This window comes from Eptesicus fuscus, chromosome 20 (genome assembly GCF_027574615.1).
Source record: "Eptesicus fuscus isolate TK198812 chromosome 20, DD_ASM_mEF_20220401, whole genome shotgun sequence".
NCBI classification, from domain to species: Eukaryota; Metazoa; Chordata; class Mammalia; order Chiroptera; family Vespertilionidae; genus Eptesicus; species Eptesicus fuscus.
The window spans coordinates 33,361,484-33,384,374 of NC_072492.1; the positions used below are offsets into that span (position 1 = coordinate 33,361,484).

The window sequence follows — 22,891 nt, forward strand, 5'->3', positions numbered from 1 at the left end:
AATAGGTTATGGTTGTGTATATAACCCTGAGAGAGCAGTCTGCAAACTTTTTACCCATGAACCAAAGTAAGAAATACATTTTACACCTCAATCCAGTATACACATATCCCAAAACAGAAGTTGTACAAAACTAGTTTTTTCTGTATGTCATACTATCTTCTATCCTATTCTAATACCTTCTCATATTCTCTTTCTGCTTTTAAACGTGCAGTCCACAATCTGAATAACAATTCTCTAGAGAAGCTTTCATCATAAATGCAGAACATTCAATATTGTTTATAAAAGCAAACAGTCACCATGGCCAGTGTGGCTCAGTTGGTTGGAGTGGCCCCCGCCCCCCGCCGTGCACCAAAAGGTGACAGGTTTGATTCCTGGTCAGGGCACATAACCAAGTTTCCATTTCCCAGATCGGGGCATGTAGGAGGCAATGCTTCTCTCTCTCTCACATTGATATTTCTCTCTCTTCTTTCCTTTCCTCTCTCTGAATTCAATATAAAAATACAAAAATTATAAACAAATAAATTCATTAATTAAAAGCAAACAATCAAGCTGAAAACAATCAAATGTACAACAGGGCAATGGTTAAATTGTGGAACATTCATTTGACAGAATTCTAAAAAGCAATCTTGACTAATTAAGGCTACATATGTCAGCATGGATTGATCTTAAAAACACCATGAAACACCGCTCTAACCGATTTGGCTCAGTGGATGGAGCGTCGGCATGCGGACTCAAGGGTCCTGGGTTCGATTCCGGTCAAGGGCATGTACCTTGGTTGCGGGCACATCCCCAGTGGGGAGTGTGCAGGAGGCAGCTGATGGATGTTTCTAACTCTCTCTCCCTCTCCCTTCCTCTCTGTAAAAAATCAACAAAATATATTTAAAAAAAACAAACACCATGAAACACTGCTCTAGCCAGTTTGGCTTAGTGAAGAGAGCATCGGCCTGCGGACTGAAGGATCCCCGGTTCGATTCCAGTCAAGGGCACATGCCTGGGTTGCTGGCTCGATTCCCAGTGGGGGACATGCACAAGGCAGCTAATCAATGATTCTCTCTCATCACTGATGTTTCTCTCTCTCTCTTCCTCTCCCTTCCTCTCTAAAATCAATTAAAAATACATTTTAAAAAATACCATGAAACATACAAAAAAATTTCTATACAACTATCAACAATTCAAAGCCATGCAAAATAGTTTTATCTTGCTTATGGATGAATGGACTAGTAGTTACCACCACCACTAGAATATAATCTCCTTAAGGGCAGGGAGTTTTGTCTATGTTGTTTTTGCTGTGCTACATAGTAAGATATGTTTATTCAAAGAAATAGTAGTTTTGAAGTGCTAGCCCATGCAATTTGCACAAGAAAATGATGTATTTTATTCTAAAACTAGTGGCCCGGTGCACGGATTCGTGCACATTGAAAGGAAGCGGGGCCGCGCTCCCTCCTCTCTGGTTCCGGGGTGCGTCACCCGAGAACCACCGCTGCCAAGTCATTGCAGCTTGGCAGCTCCTGTGTTGAGCGTCTACCCCCTGGTGGTCAGTGTGCATCATACGTACAGGCTGGTCAGCCGGTCAGCTGGTCACACTTAGCCTTTTATATAGATAGATAAATGTTAGAAATGTGTTTTTACTTCTCACTATATAAGCAAACAGACAACTATAGTGAAAACTCCTAGGGCAGTGGTCCTCAAGTTTTGTACATCAGAATTACCTTGAGAGTGGATTGTGATTAAAATAGCTTCTGACTCAATAGGACTAGGACAGAATCTCAGAATTTGCAATTCTAACAGCTCCTAGGTGATGCTAATTTTGCTGGTTGAGGCCCACACTTTGAGAACCACTGCCCTAGAAGGTTATCTCTCTAAAATCTAGATGAATAAAAATTCAAATACATCAGAAGGCATTCACTAATTCAAGTCCAGGCGGTGTGGCTCAGTGGTTGAACATCAACCTATGAACCAGAGGTCATGGTTCAATTCCCAGTCAGGGCACATGCCCAGGATGCAGGCTTGATCCCCAGTGGGGGGCACGCAGGAGGCAGTCAATCAATGATTCTCTCTCATCATTGATGTTTCTATCTCTCCCTCCCTCTCCCTTCCTCTCTGAGATCAATATCTCTCTATATATAAAAGCCTAAGTGACTGATCAATCGCCGACCGGTAATTATGATACACACTGACCACCAGGGGGCAGACGCTCAATGCAGGAGCTTCCCCCTGGTGGTCAGTGCGCTCCCGCAGCGGGAGCGGCACTCAGCAAGCTTACCGAGTGGCGGTGGCAACAGGCGCAGCGGGGCTGGGATGAACGGGAGCTGCGCGGCACCGACCTTCTTTTATATACATATAAAAGAAGACATTCACTAATTCCAGAAGTTACCTTCAAACCTTGCTATTTAACATGTGATTGGCATTACCTAGGATGCATAAGAGAAATTCAGAATCTCTGGTCCCACCCCAGGCCTACTAAATTAGGATCTGCAGTTACTCAAAATTTTCAGTTGATTCATATGCTCATTAAAGTTTGAGAGGCTGCCTTGAATAATCCATCCTAAAACTGGAGGTGCAGCAAAACCACATGGTAAGCTGTTAAAAAGTGTCAAATTTACAGAGCCCTACATGAAGCTCAGGACAGTATTTTTATCTTTCTTCTTAGATAATTCTGCTATGCAGCCAAGTTTGAAAACTAGTACTTCACAGAAATTGGATATCCTACTACCAAGCAGAAAGTAAGACTTTTGTGGAAACTCAAGCAACAGAACTAAGGTTGCCTCATGAGGCATGATCAGAATAGAACTGATATGAAAGGAAGGTGTAAATAGTCCAAACACAATAACTAAAAGAGGCTGCAGAAGACTGGATTAAAAAACAACAACAAGAAACCACTAGAAAATAAGATATAGATAAATGAAAAGTAAAAAGGTGGGAAAAGTTATATTAAACTTACAGTATTTTCCAAAAAAGCTGAATTAGCTATATTAATATCAATAGATTTTAAAAAGCAAAGAATATTACCAGAGGTAAAGATCATTTCATAATAATAAAGAGGCCAAATATCCAAGACAAAACAAACAACCATAGTGTTTATGCACCTAATAACAAAACCACAAAATACATGAAGCATAACCATACAGAACTTCAAGGAGATTGACAACAACACTCCTCTCTTAGTAATCAATAGAACAAGTAGACAGAAAATCAGCAAGGTATAGAAGATCTTAACAACACTATCAACAAATTTGATCTAATTGACACTTATGGAACACTACCCAACAGCAGCAGAATACACCTTTCTTCCAAATACACATGGACAATGTTTTGGGCCATAAAACAAATCTCAAATTATCTGACCATAATGGAATTAAATTAAAAACCAGTAACAGAAAAATACTTGGGAAATCCCCCAAATGTTTGAAAATTAAACAGTATACTTCGAAACAATCCATGGATGAAAGAGTAAGTCACAATAGGAATTGGAAAATATTGTGAATTTAATGAAAATGAAAATACAACAAATCAAAAATTGTGGGATGCAGCTTATAAAGTGCATAGAGGAACACTTATAGCACTAAATACCTAGATTAGAAAAGGAAAGTCTCGCCCAGCCGGTGTGGCTCAGTGGTTGAGCGTCGACCTATGAACCAGGTCACGGTTCAATTCCCGGTCAGGGGCATATGCCTGGGTTGTGGGCTCTATTCCCAGTGCAGGAGACAGCCGATTAATGATTCTCTCTCATCGCTAATGTTTCTATCTCTCTCTCTCCCTCCCTCTCCCTTCCTCTCTGAAATCAATAAAAAATATATTTCTTTAAAAAAAAAAGTCTCAAATGATTGTAAGGTAAGCTTCTACTTTCAGAAACCAAAATAAGAGCAAATTAAACCTGAAACAAGCAAGAGGGAAACAATCAAAAGTAGAACAAAAGTTTACAAGTGGTTATTATACTTGCGTGTTCATTGCCACACATCCACTTATTTAAAAGAGTAGAACAAAAGTCAATGAAATACAAAAGTATACACAAAAATCAATACTAGTACACCCAAAGGCTGCTTCTCTTAATAGATCAATTAAATGGATTAACACTGGAAGACAAATTTCAATCAGGAATGAGACAGATAACATTACTATAGACTTTAAAAGGATAAGGAAATATTATGAACACTTTTAATTGATAAATTGAGCTCACATGAAAGAAACTAATTCCTTGAAAGACATGAATAATCAAAGTCCATTCAAACTGTATAGCCTTAGAAACAGACTCACAGATACAGAGAACAGATACAGACTGAGAGTTGTCAGAGAGGAGAGGAGTTGGGGGGCTAGGTGAAAGGATTAAGCAAAAATGTAAAAACTCATAGACATGGACAATAGTATAGTGATTACCAAAGAGAAAAGAGGGTGGGGGGAGATAGAAGAGAGTAAATGGTAATAAATGGTGATGGAAGGAAACTTGACCTAGGGTGGTAAACACATAATGCAATATACTGATGATGTATTAAAGAAATGTACAACTGAAACCTATGTAATTTTATTAACCATCTAGAGGCCCGATGCACGAAATTCGTGCAAGAGTAGGCCTTCGCAGCCAGGGCTGCCTGGATCCCTCCCTCGCAGCCACGGTGGCTGCAGCCCCAGCTTCGTCCCGGAAGGACATCCGGAAGGACATCCAGTCTAATTAGCATATTATGCTTTTATTATTATGATGTCACCACAATAAATTTTTAAGAAAGAAAAAAGTATAGCCTTCTATGTATTAAAGAAATTAACTTAATAGTTAAAAATCTTCCAACAAAAAGAACTCCAAGCCCAAATGACATGATTGGAATATTCTACCAAACTTTTTTTTAAAATATATTTTATTGATTTTTCTTACAGAGAGGAAGGTAGAGGGATAGAGAGTTAAAAACATCGATGAAAGAGAAACATTGATCAGCTGCCTCCTGCACACCCCCCACTGGGGATGTGCTCGCAACCAAGGCACATGCCCCTGACCAGAATCGAACCCGGGACCCCTCAGTCCGCAGGCCGACACTCTATCCACTGAGCCAAACTGATCAGGGCTCTACCAAACTTTTAAAGAAGAAACAATTACAATTCTACACAATCTCTTGCAGAAAACAGAGAAAAAGAGGCAATAACTTTCTGATTCATTTTGAGGCTGGCATTACTCTGCTACTAAACTCAGATAAGACATTTCAAGAAAACTACAGACAAAACTCCCCAAAACCACAGACATAAAAATCCTCAAAAACACCATGCATGAGAATTCAGCAAGATATAAAAAGTTTAACACATCACAACCAAGTAGAGTTTAACTCCTGGAATTAGGCTAGTTCAACATTCAGAAAATCACTCAATAGCCCAGCCAGTGTGGCACAGTGGTTGAGCGTCGACCTAGGAACCAAGAGGTAGCTGGTTCAATTCCTGGTCAGGGCACATTACTGGGTTGTGGCCTCGATCCCCAGAGTGGGGCATGCAGGAGGCAGCCAACCGATGATGTACCTGTCTCATCAATGTTTCTCTAACACTTCTGAAAGTCTAATAAAAACTTTATATTTTAAAATATATATATTTTTTATTGATTTTAGAGAGGAAGGGAGAGGGAGAGAGAAACATCAATGATGAGAGAAAATCATTGATTGGCTGCCTCCAGCACACACCCCCTCCTGGTGCTCTAGGACACAACCCGGGCATGTGCCCTGACAGGTTCAAAGGTCCACGCTCAACCACTGTGCCACAGCAGCTGGGCCACAAGTGTTTAAAAATGCAAAGCCCAAAAAGAAAGAAAATAAGTAAATAAATAAGCAAAGCTTTTTGCCCTAGCCGGTTTGGCTCAGTGGATAGTGTCGGCCTGTGGACTGAAGGGTCCCAGGTTCGATTCTGGCCAAGGGGGCACATGCCCAGGTTGCAGGCTTGATCCCCAGTAGGGGGGCATGCAGGAGGCGGCCAATTGATGATTCTCTCTCATCACTAATGTTTCTATCTCTCTCTCTTCCTCTCCTTCCTCTCTAAAATCAATAAAAATATATTTTAAAATTAATTAACTAATTAATTAAATAAGATAAAAATGCAAAGTTTTTACTCCAACCTAATTATCCAAGCCACAGATTAATGAATGTCAAGAGCTCAGAGGGGGAATGGCAAACTGTGGCCAGCCACTGCCTATTTTTGTAAATAAAGTTTTATTTGAACACAACCGTGTTCATTTTTTTATTATTCTCTACAGCTGCTTTCATGCTACAATAGAGTTGAGTAGTTGCAGCAAAGACAGTCTGGCCCCCAAAGCCTAAGATACTTACTAAATGGCACTTTAAGAGAAAGTCTGTCAATCTTCTACCCATTAGATTATCTAGTTCAGCCTACACTTTACAGATAGGTAAATTGAGGCCCACAAAGGAATGACTTCTGTAAGGTCAAATTCAAGCTAAGAAACAAGGAAGAAATCCATTCTTACCTAGCCAGAAAATTCTCAAAACACACATCTACCCCCTACCCAGTCTGAGAGTGAACCTCAGGCTCTCATACCACAAGTGAGTATATTTACCAATAAACTGATTAGGGGAGAACTTTGGGCCTAATTCATATCCAAGAATACCTACTCAAGGTCTGAGGTAAACTTTGGTAGATTCTAGAAAAAAGTTAATTTGAAAGCCACATAAACTCAAATTAAGGAAGATTTTAAAACAAGTAAGTGATGGTTCAGCCTCAAATAATTGCCAATTCATTTAATTGCCTATTTAATGTAACCCAATAATCCCACTCCTAGAATATCCCCTATGGAAACATCAGTCTGGGTGACCTAAGATAGATCTATCACATTTAGAATAGCATCATCTGTAAAAGCAAAGAGGGACTAAAGTTTCAATAGGGCTACTTTTCAAGGCAAATCTGACATTCTTAAAAAGAGCCACATCAAGGGATATGATATCACCGTAAAACTTAAGAATATTGAAGACCATGAAAAGCTTAAACGCTTTTAGAAAGAAAACAAACAAACCAACAGGTTAGACATGATGGAAATACTGGTAATCAGAATGATCCTAGACTTCTCAACAGCAACACTACATACTAGAACACAATAAAGCAAATATTTCAAGTAAAATTGATTTTTTTATTTAGGATCCCATAACCAGTCAAACTATTAATCTAGTTTTAGGGTTGAAAAGGGCATTTTCAGACATGTAATGAAAAATAAGGGGTGGGGGATATTTCTCATGCATCCATCTTAGGAAACAATTAGAGCTTATATTGAAAAAAGGAAGTAAACCAAGAAAGATGTAGGACATAAAAAACAGAATCAACATGGCAAAGCAGCAAAAACAGAGCAACAAGCAACAGTTCAGGTGAGAGCAGAAATGCTGAAGGCTGCAGAAGAGAGATCAGCAAGGAAAATATGGAATTGCTACATTGTAGAGTTTGGAAAATAGGAAATGGTAAAATATTTTATCTATCTATTTATTTATTATAATCCTCACTCGAGGATATGTTATTATTGCTTTTTAGAGAGAGAGGAAAGGAGAGAGAAACATCAATCAGTTGCCTCCCACACACACCCAATCCGGGATCCACCTACAACCTAGGTATGTGCCCTAACCAAGAATCAAACTGGCAAACCTTTGGTGCACCAAAGGATGCAGCAACCAGGACAAGAAATGGTAAGGTATTTTAAAGTAAGGGATAGTACCCTAGGCTAAGTACATAGAACACTAAGCAGTTGAAAAAAAACGGGGGGCAATAATTTCAGGAAAACAATTACAAAGGAAGTACTAACCATAGCACATTATTTGATTCAAGTGTAACATTTAATAGCTACAATAGTGTAATCAATCCCTCATGATTTATCCTGACCAAGAATCATGCTATATAACTATAATGAGAGCATAGAAGAAAGTAAGGGTAACTTATCAGGGCTAAATGCTCATCTACTATATCAAAGTCAAGAGAGAAATGTCTAAAATTGATAAATTAAATATAAGTATATCATTTTAAAATACTGTGATAATTACCAGAAAAATAAAAACCAGCTACAAGAATTGAAAACCGTTGCCTCTGGAAAGGTAGGAAGAGGTACATCAAGGAACCACTTTTGTTCACTGTGAGTCTTTAATACTATTTTATCAATGTTTATGTACTACTTTGATAAAGATATAATGATATGGGAAAACCCTGCTTTATAACAAATAAAAAAATAAGTTTAATATGATCCTAGTTACCTTTATTTCTTTTTTTAATATGTAGATAAAAACATGATATAAAAAATGGAATTTTAAAAATACATAAAAACATGTACCATGGTTATCTTTGGTTGGTAGGATTACAGATGATTTTCATTTTCATCTGTTATCATGTGTATTTTCCCAAAAGAGTAAACCCACACTATTTTTCATTGTAATTTTAATAACAACTTGAGAATAGATGAGAACTCAGGGGAATGAGGGAGAGTTAGAGGGCCATGGGCTGGTTTGAAAACCTGGAAAACTGGTGTTTAAGGAACAGGCAAAAAAAGAAGACATGGAGGAACAATGAAAGAACTAGAAGTATCAAGAGTACTTTCTCCTACCATTGTAAATAATTGAAGTAAATGTATTATTTATTATAGTTCAGGAATAAATCAGATGTTCAATAAACTAATTTTTTAAATGGAGAAGTTAAACATTTAATATTTCTTAAATAAAGTTGTTTTAATGTACATTTTTACTTAAATATTTTTTACCTTATCAGTTGACAGCTTTCAACAGAATAAAATACTACCTTCAACACACTATAAGTAAGGTCTCTATATCATCAAAGAATCTCCATCTTCAGCTCAGGAACAAATCAACAGATAATAGCTAATATTTACTGAACCAGGCATTTCATATGCATTAACCCATTTAACCATCACAACACCTTGAATAAGTACTATATCTCCATTTTATAAATAAGGAAAGTGAGGCACAAAGGGTTGAGCAAATTGCCCATCATCACAGAGCCCAGATTCAAACCTATGAAATCTGGATTCAGATTCTTCACTCTTTAAATCTCCATGCTACCTGCTTTGGTCTCTATATATATATATTTTTTTACATTTATAAAATACATATCTAGAATCCTCAACTTCTCATACATCATGATAATCTAAAATACTATGTTTGGCTTACATATGTCCGTGCCTCTGATGCCTGGCACAAGTCCTCACACTAACAGTGTAAAAATCAACTCCACTCACACTGGTCTCTGACAGATCCTTCTGGAATTAGTTTTTCAGGCTGGCCTAAGGCAATCCAGCTCTCTTTCCTTTTAAGAGAACTTTGTTTCTTTGTTGTTTTTTAATCCTCACCCGAGGACATTTTTCCCACTGATTTTTAGAGAGAAAGGGGAGGAGGGGGGCTGGGAGGGGGAGAAACATGGATGTGAGAGAGATACATCGACTGGTTGCCTCCTGCAACCGAGGTACATGCCTTCAACAGGGAATAGAACCCACGACCACTAGGCAAAACGGGCCAGGACAAGAACTTTGTTTTAACACTACAGTACCAAACAGCCTTTCCAAAGAACCGACAAGATGGCGGAAGTGGAACAGAAAAGAAAGCGAACCTCTGGCTGCGCCCATCTTGAACAGCTGCTGGACGAGACCTATGAGCATCAGGACTCAACTGCACAGCGCCCCGCAGCGGGTGGCGGCTGAACCCGGGCCTGCAAAGGAAGCAGCACTTTGCGGCGGAAGCCAGCGCCTGCGCAAGGAGGGAAGCCAGCGCCTGCGCAAGGAGGAGGTGCCGACCATAGAGAAGCCCAAGGTGACGAAGCCACACATTCGGGACATGATCACCCTGACCGAGATGGTTGGAGCACTGTGGGCATCTAAGCGGCAAGACTTGCAACCAGGTGGAAAGCAACCCTGAGAGCAATTCTCCATCACCTACAAGCAAGTGAAGCCCTGCCAGCCAGCACCAGGGCTACCCACTCCTCTATTGTCATCCCCCTCAGGTAGCCAAGAAAGGCACAGATATATCTTATAAAACAAACAAACTATTGTAACAAACAAAATAAGTCTGTCTGCTTAAGATGATTCTATTAAAACTGCATTTGTAATGGTCCAGCTGTTCCATTCCTGGGATATACCCAAAATAAAAACATATTGCCCTAACCAGTTTGGCTCAGTAGTAGAGCATCTGTGGACTGAAGGGTCCCAGGTTCGATTCCAGGTCAAGGGCATGTACCTTGATGGCGGGCACATCCCCAGTAGGGAGTGTACAGGAGGCAGCTGATTGATGTTTCTAACTCTCTATCCCTGTCCCTTTCTCTCTGTAAAAAAAATCAATAAAATATATATTTTTTAAAACACATATTGTACAGCAAAAAATCCATACAGAATATTTGCAGCAGCATTATTCATAATAGACAAAAAGTGAAAACAATTCAAATGTTCATGAACTGGTGAATGGATAAGCAAAATGTGGTATATCCATGTAATGGAATATTATTCAGATATAGTACTGGTATATGCTATAACATGTATGAACCTGAAAACAATCTGCTAAGTGAAAGAAGCCACATATTATATATCTCCATTTATAGAAAATGTCCAGAAGAGACATATCAGCAGAAAATGAAAGTAAGTGGTTGCCAAGGGATAGAAAGGGAGAAGGAGAGGATAGGGAGTGACTGCTATGGTATGGAATCCAACCCCAGTGGGGGGTGTGCAGGAGGCATCCCATCAATGATTCTCATCATTAATGTTTCTCTCTCTCTCCCCCTCTCCTTTCCTCTGAAATCAATAAAGATATACTAAAATCATTGATCGGCTACCTCCAGCATGCCCCACTCTGGGGATTGAGCCTGCATGTGCCCTGACCGGGAATCAAACCTTGATCTCCTGGTTCATGTCGACGCTCAACCACTGAACACCACCAGCTGTGCCATTTTCTTTCTTTTAATTTTCATGTTTAACTTCTTCAGGTACTTATACCTGAAAACAAATCTCATTAATTTCCCCCTTTTTTTTTTTAAATTTCAGAGAGGAAGGGCAATAGAGAGATAGAAACATCAATGATGAGAATCATTAATTGGCTGCCTCCTGCACTCCCCTTACTGGGAATCAAGCATACAACCCAGGCATGTGCCCTTGACTGGAATTGAACCCAGAACCCTTCAGTCCTCTCAGGCTGACGCTCTATCCATTGAGCCAAACCAGCTAGGGCTCATTAATTTCCCTTATAAAGTTGAATTCCTATGGCTACTTACTGAGGACAGTACCATTCTTATAGAGGCGTATTTGATGCATTCCTCTCTCTGTCTATACTTGTGATGTTGTTGAGGCATGGAGAACTTTGAAGCACTTCCTGAATTGATCTTCCATCCAAGGCTACAAAACCCATCCAGATCCCCATCAGCTATCTCATTCTCTTCCAATCTATCCTGCAGAACAGAATCTATGCTAAACTTTCTAACATCCCACAGAAATCATTTCCCACTTGTTTTTAGATCTTCTGATTGATCCCCAATACCTGCAAATAAAACAGATTTGAAATAGGTTGGTGGGGAGGTGCTCCAGAAACTATCTCCTCCAGTTTTGTACTTCTGCATGGTACTGACGGAAATGTAACATATCCCCTGAGTGTTCCAGGAGTGAAAAATGACCGAGGACCACTGATCTAACCCAACCCTTACCCTACAGATAAGGAAGGAAAAATACAAATGCTCCAGTATGGTTGTGTAGGTCCTGCCCAACACGGAGCTTTACAGTTTATTTCCTATTCTCACACACAAGCTCTTGCTAAACCAGGTTACTTAAGACTGCCCACATTTTAAAATCAGTGCCTTGGTTCATGCTGCTCCTTCCCTCCACCTGTCCATCCTCACTGTCCACATGCTCATCCAGGAAGCATAAGCCCACAGCAACTCCACCAGGAAGGTATGATCTCGACCTCCTTTAAACTTCCACTACCCTTTGTACCTCACTTGTAGCAATTAGAAATTACAAATACACTGAAAAGATATTTGGTTGACACTGATGGAAATAAATACTGTCAAGCCAGTTACAAATTCTGCTTTTCAGATATAAATCTACAGTTCATTCGTGGATGGCATCTATAACACTGATCGAGGACATAACTCCCACAACACCAGAGCTTTTGCTTCCTGTAATCATCAGAAGTTCCTAATTTCAAAATTCCAGCTAAGAATCTTCAGAAGTTCCATACAAGTTAAATGCAAGAACTAGTCTATTTCAACTATGACTTAAATTTTTTAAATTAGCAAATGCTAGGTTTGAAGGTGCTGTCAGAACTTTTCAAAAAGCCTATTCAAAATAGGTTTTCTATGCAGTCCTTCAAGGTATTGGCAGAGTATGTCATAAAACCTATAGGCTAGCTCTGGCCAGTGTGGCTCAGTTGGTTGAGCGTTGTACTGTGCACCAAAAGGTTGATCGTTCAATTCCCAGTTAGGGCACATGCCCAGGTTTCAGGTTCAGTCCTGGTCGGGTGCTTATGGGAGGCAACCAATCGATGTTCCTCTCTCACATTGATGTTTCTCTCTCTCTCTCTCTCAAATCATGTTTTGTTTAAAAATGGAAAAACAAACAAACACTACAGTTGTTGACTAAAACAACTTTTAATTTTAACAATAAAAATAAACAAAAGCCTTATTTAACCCGCTGGCATGACTCAGTGGTTGAGCACTGATCTATAAGCCAGAATGGTTTCAATTCCCATTCAGGGTACATGCCTGGGTTGTGGGCTTGATCCCCAGTGGGGGGCCATGCAGGAGGCAGCCAATCAAAGATTCTTTCTCATCATTGATGTTTCTATCTCTCTCTCCCTCTTCCTTCCTCTCTGAAAGCAATAAAAATATATTTTAAAAAATAAAAGCCTTATTTAGCCAAATACCTCTAGCTTAAGCAAACCTAGATGATTTCAATTTTATATTACCAAATTGTCATGTGAGTGCCTTACATACCCATTTAAATTTTTTTTCATAAAAGAAAAACATTTAACCTTCAGTTAATAAACCCTTTTAAATCTATGATTTTAGAAAATTAAGCTAGCAATGTCAACCAGGGTCTCTGCACCATCAAGTTATACTACCTACAACGTACTTAATAGATGAATAAGTTATTTCTTATACTAGGAATTTATTATTACTTGTCAACATTCTAGTTTATAAAATTAACCTAAATTACCAATAAATTATATACTTCTTTTAGCCTTGATAGTACGCAGGATTCAAATCATATTTTTTATGTGCTTCTGAAATATTTTAAACCAACACTAGAATGTTTTTACTTCCAAAGCATATACTCATATACACACTTATCTAACAACCATCTTTCCAGCCTTTATCGACTGTAAGTACAGACAAAACAAACCTACAAAAAACTAGTAAAACGAGTGCTTACCCCAAACAACTCACTGTCATGCACTGTTACTCATTCTAGACAAGTGGGCGTAGTCTAAAAGTTTAGAACACAATATATATTATTCCTTTTACCATAATCTTGAGAAATAATGTGTTTCAAAAGTAAAACATCCAGCAAGTTAACACCCATCCAATAAAGAAAGGAAAATGCCTGGCAAGCAAAACACACTAACTCTGCTACTAAAAACCTTCATTGGTCACTTGCCTATTAACATCTAATCAGACCAGTTTTTAGTTTTCCAAATCTAAAATATTTAAGAGTTATGGCACCCAGTGAAGAATGATCAAAACTTCATCTATTACAAGTTCTCACCAATCTTTGATGAGCACCTGCTACTGCTACATTCAAGACACTTTGCTAGGAAATGCAAGGGATGTAAGATTAACATAAGGATATATAATCCTTAAATTCATATAAAGATAGGACAAGTATACACAATGTAGACTGTCACATAAGCACATAAATATACAAGTTTTAGTCACATCAGTATTGTAATTACTTTTTTTTAATTTTCCCAAGCCCCTAACTCAGGGCCTGGTATAATAAATGCTCAATAAATGTTGGGGCGGGGGGGGGGGGGGGGGGAAGGACACCCAACCACAAATTGTAATTTAACTCAGCATACACACAGCTATCAATCCTAAGTATTATTTGCTAGGCCTTCAAAGAGAAGCTAAGGATAGCTGAACTGCCCTGCCAAAACGCCCTGGGATAGTGTAATTCAGCCTCCAACTTTTTTCAAATGTGGGCTCTTTCTTAACTATAGGAGATGTATTAAAATCAAATTGGCATGAAATGAAAACTGGCATAGTCCCCTCTACATGCAATAAATACTTGGCACTTGATTCATTCCCTTCATTCTCCATCCAGCAACTCTCCCCGCCCCCTAAAAAAATTAAAATACAGGCAGATATGTTCTTTCTGTGAGGCAAAATAAGTTACCTTTTTCATTTGCTGTTAGGACAATCTAAATGGGATTACATCTGGCTTAATATTCACACTCCTCCAATAAGTATTAAAGCATGTATAAAAAATGGAAACATTTAAACTTATTTAACCACTTCTACTACCCTAGTCTCTTTTTAAAACGCAAGTGATACACCTTACTTTCTTAAGATCCTAATTCCTCATAAACTTTACTTTGTAAATGCTCTTAAAACTGGATTCTAATTTAGTTAATACAGATTAACAAACATAAAGGAAAAATCTTGTAGGTTATCGCTACAAGTAATGCTTTTTTCACAACTTAGTAAGATGCAACTCCATATTTAATACAAAGCAGCAATTGTGTGCTTTAAAAAAAAAAAAAATGTATCTAAGCACCAAGCTGGAGAAACTTTCTGTGAGAAGTTAGGAGTCACCATGAAGAAACGCATTACAGATCCAGCAGAACTTTTGTCCTTCGAAATGGAATAAAAAAGAAAAAGTCATTTTTTTCTACTAAATCCCCCTATACTTTTGCTGTGCGACTTCGAAGTTGGTCCAAAAAGTTCATCTCCAGCAATTCCGCCTGCTACACGTTCTCCTGCAACAGGTGACACGAAACTGCGTTTCTCGGGCCAAGCAAAAGGATCCAATCGGCAAGACGCATGTTCCTACGATTCCTTCCTTTTACTCTGGGTCTTACCCAAATGACTTTGAATCGGATGAATTGCCACGTTTGTTTTTGGTTTATGTTTTGGTTTTCTGCTTTGCTTTTTAATCAGCCACTCACCGAGCAACTGGGGCGCGAGCCCATTAGCACTCGAGCAAACAAACAGACCCCAGGACCCGAGGAGGCTCCCCCTGCCACCCAAACGGGTCCACTTCCTCGACACAATTTTAAAACCACACTGAGGCTCCGGGTGGGAAGAGAAGCTTGGTATGTGCCCGTGTGTGTGTGTGAGCCACAACCTGTCTAAACCCTCAGTTCCACGGTAAGGAACAGCCAGACAATAAACAAACACCTGAAAGAAGCCCCGTTAGAAATGCAGAGAGGTGTCTGCAAAGACAGGAAGAGCCTTTCCTTCACTCCAACACCCCAAACCAGCACAAGGGGAGGGAAAGAAGTGCAACAGACACGCGTGTGCCCAAGTTCGGATCCTGCCCCACGGGGACCCCGCACTGGCACCCACTGGGAAGAGGGAAATCAGGGGCTGGGGGGGCAGAGAAAGCGAGCGAGCGAGCGTGTGGCCTGCAAACTGCAACAATGCAATCTCCATTTTGAACAATGAGCCTCTTTCCTCTGGTAAATCTAGTTTTGTGGGGTGTTTTTTTTGTTTTGTTTTGTTTTTTTTGTCACTTGATGTAACGTCGCCTTTCCCCTCCGCCGGGGCGAGGCGGGGGTGGGGGAGCCCCGCGGGGAGTGAGCGTGGGGGAGGGCGGGGGCGGCGGGGAGGGAGCCCGCACCGAGGGCGGGGTGGGTACCTGGAGTGCTGCTGTAGGTGCTATGGCTCCTGAAGCTGCTTTCCGTGCAGTAACTGGCGTCGTCGTCATCGTCTTCCATCTCCTCCGGATAATCGGAGTCATCGTCGTCCTCTTCCATCTCGTCTTCCTCGTCGCCCTCCGAGTCCTGGGTCTCCTCGGCGTCGCCGTCCTCCTCCTCGGAGACCATGTCCTCCTCCTCCTCGCTCTCGTGGTCATCGTACACCACTTTGTTGACGGCCCTCCGGGCCGGGGTGGTCCGGGCCAGGTGGCCGCCGCCGCCCCCGCCCCCCGTCCTGCCGCCCCCGCCTCCTCGCCCCCCCCGGCCCGGGGCGCTGGTGCTGGGGGGGGCCGGCGGCGGCGGCGGCGGCGGCTTCCTCCGGCTGCTGCCGCCCCCCCTGGGCGAGCTCAGCCGCGTCTTGGGCGCCACCTCAGCCTGGGCGGCGGCCCACCTGCCCCGGCTGCTGCCGCGGTGCCGCGAGCGGAGCCCCCCGATGGGTCCGGACGTGGGCGGCGGCGGCGGCGGCGGCGGCGGGGCCGGGGCGCAGCGCTCGGCTGCGGGAGCCGCAGGCTGCTTGGGCGGCCTGCCCCGCCGGCCCCTCATGTCGGAGCTCCGGCGGGGGGGGGAGAAGGGAAAGCGGAGGGGGAGGGGAGCGTGGGGGCGCCGGGGCCGGGTGGGGAGGCCCGCGGGGCCGGGCGGGAGGGGCCCGGCCGGCGGAAGCGGGTGGAGGGAGAAGGCTCAATCCGAATTGCTGGGGCCCCACTCCGGATCGCCTTCAGCCGCCATCTTGTTTCTTCCCTCTCGCTCGGTGACTGGGGGAACCGACAGCGGCCGCAGGCCCGGAGCGCGGTCACGTGAGCTGCGCCGCCGACGAGCCTGGGACGGAGCGAGGCCCCCGGCGGCCGCTAGGGGGAGCGCGGGAGCGCCGGGCCGGGGGCGGGGAGCCCGGGGCGCCTCCGCGCGGCGCGGCGCGGCCGGACCTCAGACGTGGGCGGCGCGGGACCGGCGGGGCGCTCGCTGCCCCTCGAGAAGAGCCCAGCGCCGAAGTCTGGGGAGACGACTACCTCGGGAGACGACTACCTCCGCGGAGCCCTCTCGGCAGGGCCTCCTTCCCGTGTCTCCCCGCCCCTGGCTCGGAGAGGAGGGCAGGGGAGCCCCCAAATGGATCCCTCGCCCGCCTCCCTGGGGAAGCTGATGCTCAAAGAGCCAGAGGGTACGCGGAGGGGGCGACTCGAGCTACCGCGGGGACCGGCTTCGCCCGCGACGGAGGGAAATTAGCGGGGGTTGGGAGGCGGGGAGAGGAGCCCCCCAAAATGGGAAACTCCCCGGGCTTGGTTCTCGGGGAGTCCTGACAGGGATCCCAATGGCAACTGCTTGGGGGGCTGTGCCAGGAGCCACGCCCCGGACCCCTAGGCAGTCACCCTGGGGCTCCCGCCGTGAGGACCCCCACCCGGAAGCCTCGGATCAGCCCCGGGAGGAACTACACCCCAGCCTCCTTCCACCTTCCCCGGGATCCCAGCTGGAAACTCCACCAGCCCCGCTAGAGCTTTCCAGCAGAAAGAGTGACTTCCTGCCTAAAACCTGCCTCAAAACGTAGGTTGGAGTTACCAGGAAGTAACTTTAATCTTTTTACCTCTCCAGTCACAGGCCTCAGCTTAGCCCAGGGGAGGAATCAAGATGATGAAAGGATAGGCATCCCCAGACCAAGCCAGGGAGGCTCAAGAATTAGCCAACCCAATGCGTAAATAAGGGAAACAGCAAAATCGATGTTCCTCCCTTCCTTCCTCTCTCTCAAATCTAAAAAAAAAACACAGAAAGAAAAGAAATATAGTTAACAGGCTCCGGTCCCCTGAGTGGCTTACTACCCTCTAGTTACAAGGATAGAAAGCAAAAGTGAGATGCAAATGAATCTCAGAGGGTAGGCGGGGTGGGTAGGTGGGTGGGTGGGTGGGAAGAGATTAACCAAAGAACTTGTATGCATAACCCAAAGACACAGACAATAGGGTGATGGAGGCCTGGGGCAAGGGTGTGGGTGAGGGCTTGAAGGGGCCAATGGGGGGAAAAGGGAGCCCTTGTAATACTTTCAACAATAAGGATTAAGAAAGAAAAAAAAAGAAAAAATGCCAGACCAGTTTAGCTCAGTGGTTGAGCCTGGACATATAAACCGGGAGGCCGGGATTTGATTCCAGGTCAGAGCACATGCGGGGGTTACAGGCTCCATCCACAGTAGGGGGCGTGCAGAAGGCAGCCAATCAATGATTCTCTCATCATTGATGTTTCTGATTCTCCCTTCCTCTGAAATCAACACAAATATATATATATTTTTTAAAGAAAGAAAATGTAAAACACAAGCATTAACTGACAATTTAATTTATTCAGAATAATTCAGTTAAGCATCAAGGGTGACAAACGTGCCTTCAGAGTCCGGTTAAGTAATGAAAGTAAATAAAGTGGGCAAGGTGAGGACTTTGTCAAATGGAAGAGCCTGTGTTTTGTTTAAAGAAAGCTGTGGGAAAAAAAAAAAAAAAAGAAAGCTGTGGGCCCTGGGACATGTGGCTTAGTTGGGAGGAGCGTATCCATACACCGAAAGGTTGCAGGTTCAATTTCCAGACACATCAAAGTTTCTTTCTCTAAAATCAATGAAAATGTACTCGGGTGAGGATTTAAAAAAAAAAAAAGAGGGAAGCTGTGGGAATATGGGTTTAAAATGGCTAGATCTTCAAGTTTTTCAAGAGAAGGTGCAAATGTTGGCAACTAAGTCAATTTTTTCAAAACACTTCAGATTGAGCAAATTACATGCAGTTCTGATATAGCCCAGAATCTACAAGATTGCAACCTGTATCCTGCACTGTGTAAAGTACAGTCCCATGTACAATAGGAAAAATAATAGAAATGGTGACAGCCTTCAGAGTTCATAAGCTATTTGTGGAGGAGGCCGATTTACAAAAAAAATAAAAATAAAAAATACTATAGATGACACAACAAGAGGTATTTTTGTATTCTTGGTGTTTTTAATTACAAGCAACAGAAACACTGGCTCATTTACACAGAAAAGAAATTCATGAGAAGGATATTGACACCTCCAGAGTCGCTAGTTGTAAGTATAAATGGAATCCAAGCTCCCAAGTGGTTTGTCTTCCAGCTGGTCTCGGGAGCTGTGGATTCTACTATTTCATAAAGCCAGCTGCTTCTGGTTATTGGGGTCCACAATAGGCCTAGCCAGTCTGACAGCCAGTTTCTTCTTCCTCTAAAGTTAGTCCCTTGGTCAGATGCTGTTATGGACTGTGTCCCCTACCCGCCCCCTTCCCCGCCCCCCAATTCACATGTTGAACCCCTGCCCACCCAATGTGATGCTATTAGGAGGTGGAGCCTTTGGGAAATAATTAGGATTAGATGAGATCATGAAGGTGGGGCCCTCATGAATGGGATTAGTACCCTCGTAAGACCATGAGAGAGGTTGCTTTCCTGCTGTTCTCTGCTTTGGGAGGACACAGCGAGAAGTTGGCCGTCTGCAACCAGAACCCAACCATGCTGGCACCCTGACCCAAGACGTCCAGCCTTCAGAGCTGGGAGAAATAAGTCTGTTGTTCGTCAGCCACACAGGCTATGGTAATTTGTCACAACAGCCTGGACTGACTCAAGACAGATGCCATGATGTGTAAGATAACCATGATGGCAAATAAGGTATTCAGTAGACCCATGTAGGATGATGATGGGAAAAGCAGGGCTGGTCGGAAAAGCAAATCCAAATTCAGTATAAACCTCTTCCCAATGTGGTTGACTCACCATGGTCAGAAGAATCCTATATAATAAAAGCCTAATGTGCAAATTGTCTCCTCCACCAGGAGTTTGACCAGGAGTTCGACCTGGGGGCAGGGCCAGCCGGCCAACTGCCTGTGGCCCCTCCCCGCAACCAGCCTCAGTGGCAGGGGGCTGCGGGGGGGGGGGGGTGGGGAAGAAGGCCCTGGCCGGCAGCTGCTAGGGACCCTACCCATGCACGAATTTCGTGCATTGGGCCTCTAGTCCATTATAATGATTCACTCTAAAACAGACACGTGGTAGTGGCACTAACGAGGTCAGCCTTGGCCAGGAGAAGCCCATGATGCACTCATGACCCCAATAAGTCGTCACTGGCTTGACTAGGGAAGGAACTTGCCCTTCATCTACTGGGTGGGCCTTTTTTTTAATTTTTTATTTTAGGGTGGGTCTTCTTGTCCACTCTTTAGCAGTGGGGACATTTTGATAAGTATTCATACAGAACACTAACACTCCCTAGCTCTGTTCTGAGACCCTCATCTATGTCCTCTCTCCCAAACCTCCTTTACACCAAAGTCCTTGACCACCTGGCTCATGAAATGGTACAGAGTCTTTCTCGAGGCAAAGAGAACCACAAGAGTACATCTCAAAGCTTGGCCCGCTGAAGATTTCCTTTAACCATTGTCCTTCAAGACTACTTGCCTAACCTGGCTGGCGGCGTGGCTCAGGGGTTGAGCATTGATCTATGAACCAGGAGGTCACAGATCCATTTCCAGTCAGGGCACATGCCCGGGTTTTGGGCTCAATCCCTCAATCTCCGGGTGTGCAGGAGGCAGCCGATCAATGATTCTCATCATTGATGTTTTTATCTACCTCTCCCTTCCTCTCCGAAATCAATAAAAATGTATTAAAAAAAAAAAAAAAAAGACCACTTGCCTAGTGCAGCTATAACACCTTAGCAGTAAACCAAGCTCAGATGTTGTCCTCCTTAGTCACCTGGTCATGGGAGATTTCCGTAAGGTTATGGGTTGAGGGAGGGTGGCAGTAAAAGGGGAGTAAACACCCTGGGTGTTGCATGTCCGTGCCTTCCTCAGGGCCTGCTCAGACCTGCTCTTACACCCCATGTCCTCTTGAGGAAAGGAGTGCTACTGGGCACTTTGTGGTTAGGTGGACAGAAACTTAGTTCATGATAAGCCACATAGGTTACATGGTCAGCCCGTGCTCCATGGTCAGACTTACACCCTTTGGAAGGGTCCAGGAGCAATTTAAAAACAAGTTTCCAGTCCTGGCCAGTGTTACTAAGTGGTTAGAGTGTTGGCACCCAAGGATCACGGTTTTATTCCCAGTCAAGGGTTGCAGGTTCTCCTGAACCCCATGGGGACATAAAGGGGAGGCAACCAATAGATGTGTCTCTTTCACATCAATACTTCTCTCTCTTTCTCTCTCTCTCTCTCTCTCTCTCTCTCTCTCTCTCTCTCTCTCTCTCTCTCTCTCTCTCTCTCTCTCTCTCTCTTTCTCTCTCTTCCCCACATTCCTCCCTCCCTTTCACACTCTCTAAATATAAGTGGGGACTAGCCCTAGCTGGTTTGGCTCAATGGATAGAGTGACGGCCTCTGGACTGAAGGGTCCTGGGTTCGATTCCAGCCAAGGGCACATGCCTGGGTTGCGGGCTCGATCCCCAGTAGGGGAAGTGCAGGGGGCAGCCAATCAATGATTCTCTCTCATCATTGATGTTTCTTTCTCTTCCTCTCTAAAATCAATAAAATATATTTTTAAAATAAAAATAAATGGGGAATAAATATCCTTGGTGAGGTTTAACCAAAAATAATAATAATAATAAATAAATAAATAAATAAATAAATAATAAAACCAGTTTCCAAAAAGAAGAATAGTTATTAGCCAAAGAGAGCAAGGCTTTGCTCTAAAACCTGAAACACAGCCACAGTGATGCTCTTTTGAGGACTTGATGTGGGCTCTGTACAGCATCCCAGCATGTGACCGCACACAGAGCACCATTGGATCCACGGGGATCTGAGGACCAACTAGCAGAGCTCCTTGCTCTGCAGCCTGGATCTGCTGAAGGAAGGACTTCTCCTGCACTGTGCCGAGGCTCAACGCTAGCAGGCTTTCAGGCACTTGGAAATGGGTCATATGTGGCATATGTAGTCTCCTAAACCCAAAGAGAGCTGCCCGGCATTGAGCATGTCGGAAGACACTCACTCTCCCACCCCCTAGTCCTTGAAGTCCTCACGTCCGTTATAGTTCTATGGCCACAGCCAATCACTCCTTAAAGACTTGTCTTTATTTCCAAGCGGCACACGTGTTTTGCTGAATTGTTTTGCCACAAGTTGACATGGGTATTTAAGTCTCGGAACTCAACATTAGATGCCTTTTCTCTACCTTCAGCCTCAAAGTCTAGACAGGCAGGCACAGACCACCCCACCCCTTTTCCCCGAGAGCCTATTTCCTACAACCACTACGGTTCCCATTTCTTTATCAGTTTGGTCTTCCAGATTCCGAGATTTGCAACCAGGAATTGTCTGAAATCAGGCTACAACACTAGTGAGGACAGCATGCTGTCGCTCCCTGGCACAAGGCCCAGCTTGTCCTGGTAATATCACCCACGCTGGGCACTGGGCACTGCTCCATAGCACTGCTAGCTTCCAGTTCAAAGGCTGAGGGGGATGTGCTGAGTTCTCATCTAACTGCAGGAGAGGCCAGGATGGGGCGTGCCTGGCCATCCAGCTCCCATAACCTGGAGGATTCCTTCAGTCTGGGAGGGGCGATAGATCAGCTAGGATATGACACACACACACACACACACACACACACACACACACACACACACACAGATGTTAATGTGAGTTGACTTAGACTTGGGTAACTTGGAGTGTGATGTATCACAGACCTGCAGTTAAGACTCAGGATGAGGCCATATGAACAAAGGTGACTGGTCCAGAGACTCCAGCCACTCTGAGGGCTCGGGGGACGGCCCTATCCACCACCCACATCTCATTCGCTGAGCACCAGTGTGTGCCATCACTAGCTGGGCAGGTCTGGATTAGATAGATCCGTGTTTGGCAAACTGCAGCTCGCGAGCCACATGCAGCTCTTTGGCCCCTGGAGTGTGGCTCTTCCACAAAATACCACAGGCCTGGGCGAGTCTATTTTGAAGAAGTGGCGTTAGAAGAAGTTTAAGTTTAAAAAATTTGGCTCTCAAAAGAAATTTCAATCGTTGTACTGTTGACATTTGGCTCTGTTGACTAATGAGTTTGCCGACCACTGAGATAGATCATTTCAATGGGTCTTTCCAGTGCTAACGTCCATGATTCTGATCCGGCTGT

General features: G+C 43.7%; 1 protein-coding gene across 4 annotated transcripts in view; it reads right to left on the reverse strand.

Annotated features, from left to right (window-relative positions):
* The window catches only part of BPTF (bromodomain PHD finger transcription factor), a 109,977-nt gene extending 93,395 nt beyond the window's left edge, over window positions 1–16,582 (reverse strand). For all 4 annotated transcript variants that reach the window (XM_028157349.2, XM_028157350.2, XM_054709782.1 and 1 more), the window contains exon 1: window positions 15,794–16,582. In XM_028157349.2, the coding sequence (XP_028013150.2) occupies window positions 15,794–16,394 (601 nt within the window). In that variant the 5' untranslated portion in view covers window positions 16,395–16,582. The remainder of the gene's footprint in view (window positions 1–15,793) is intronic.
* Between the last annotated feature and the right edge of the window lie 6,309 nt (window positions 16,583–22,891).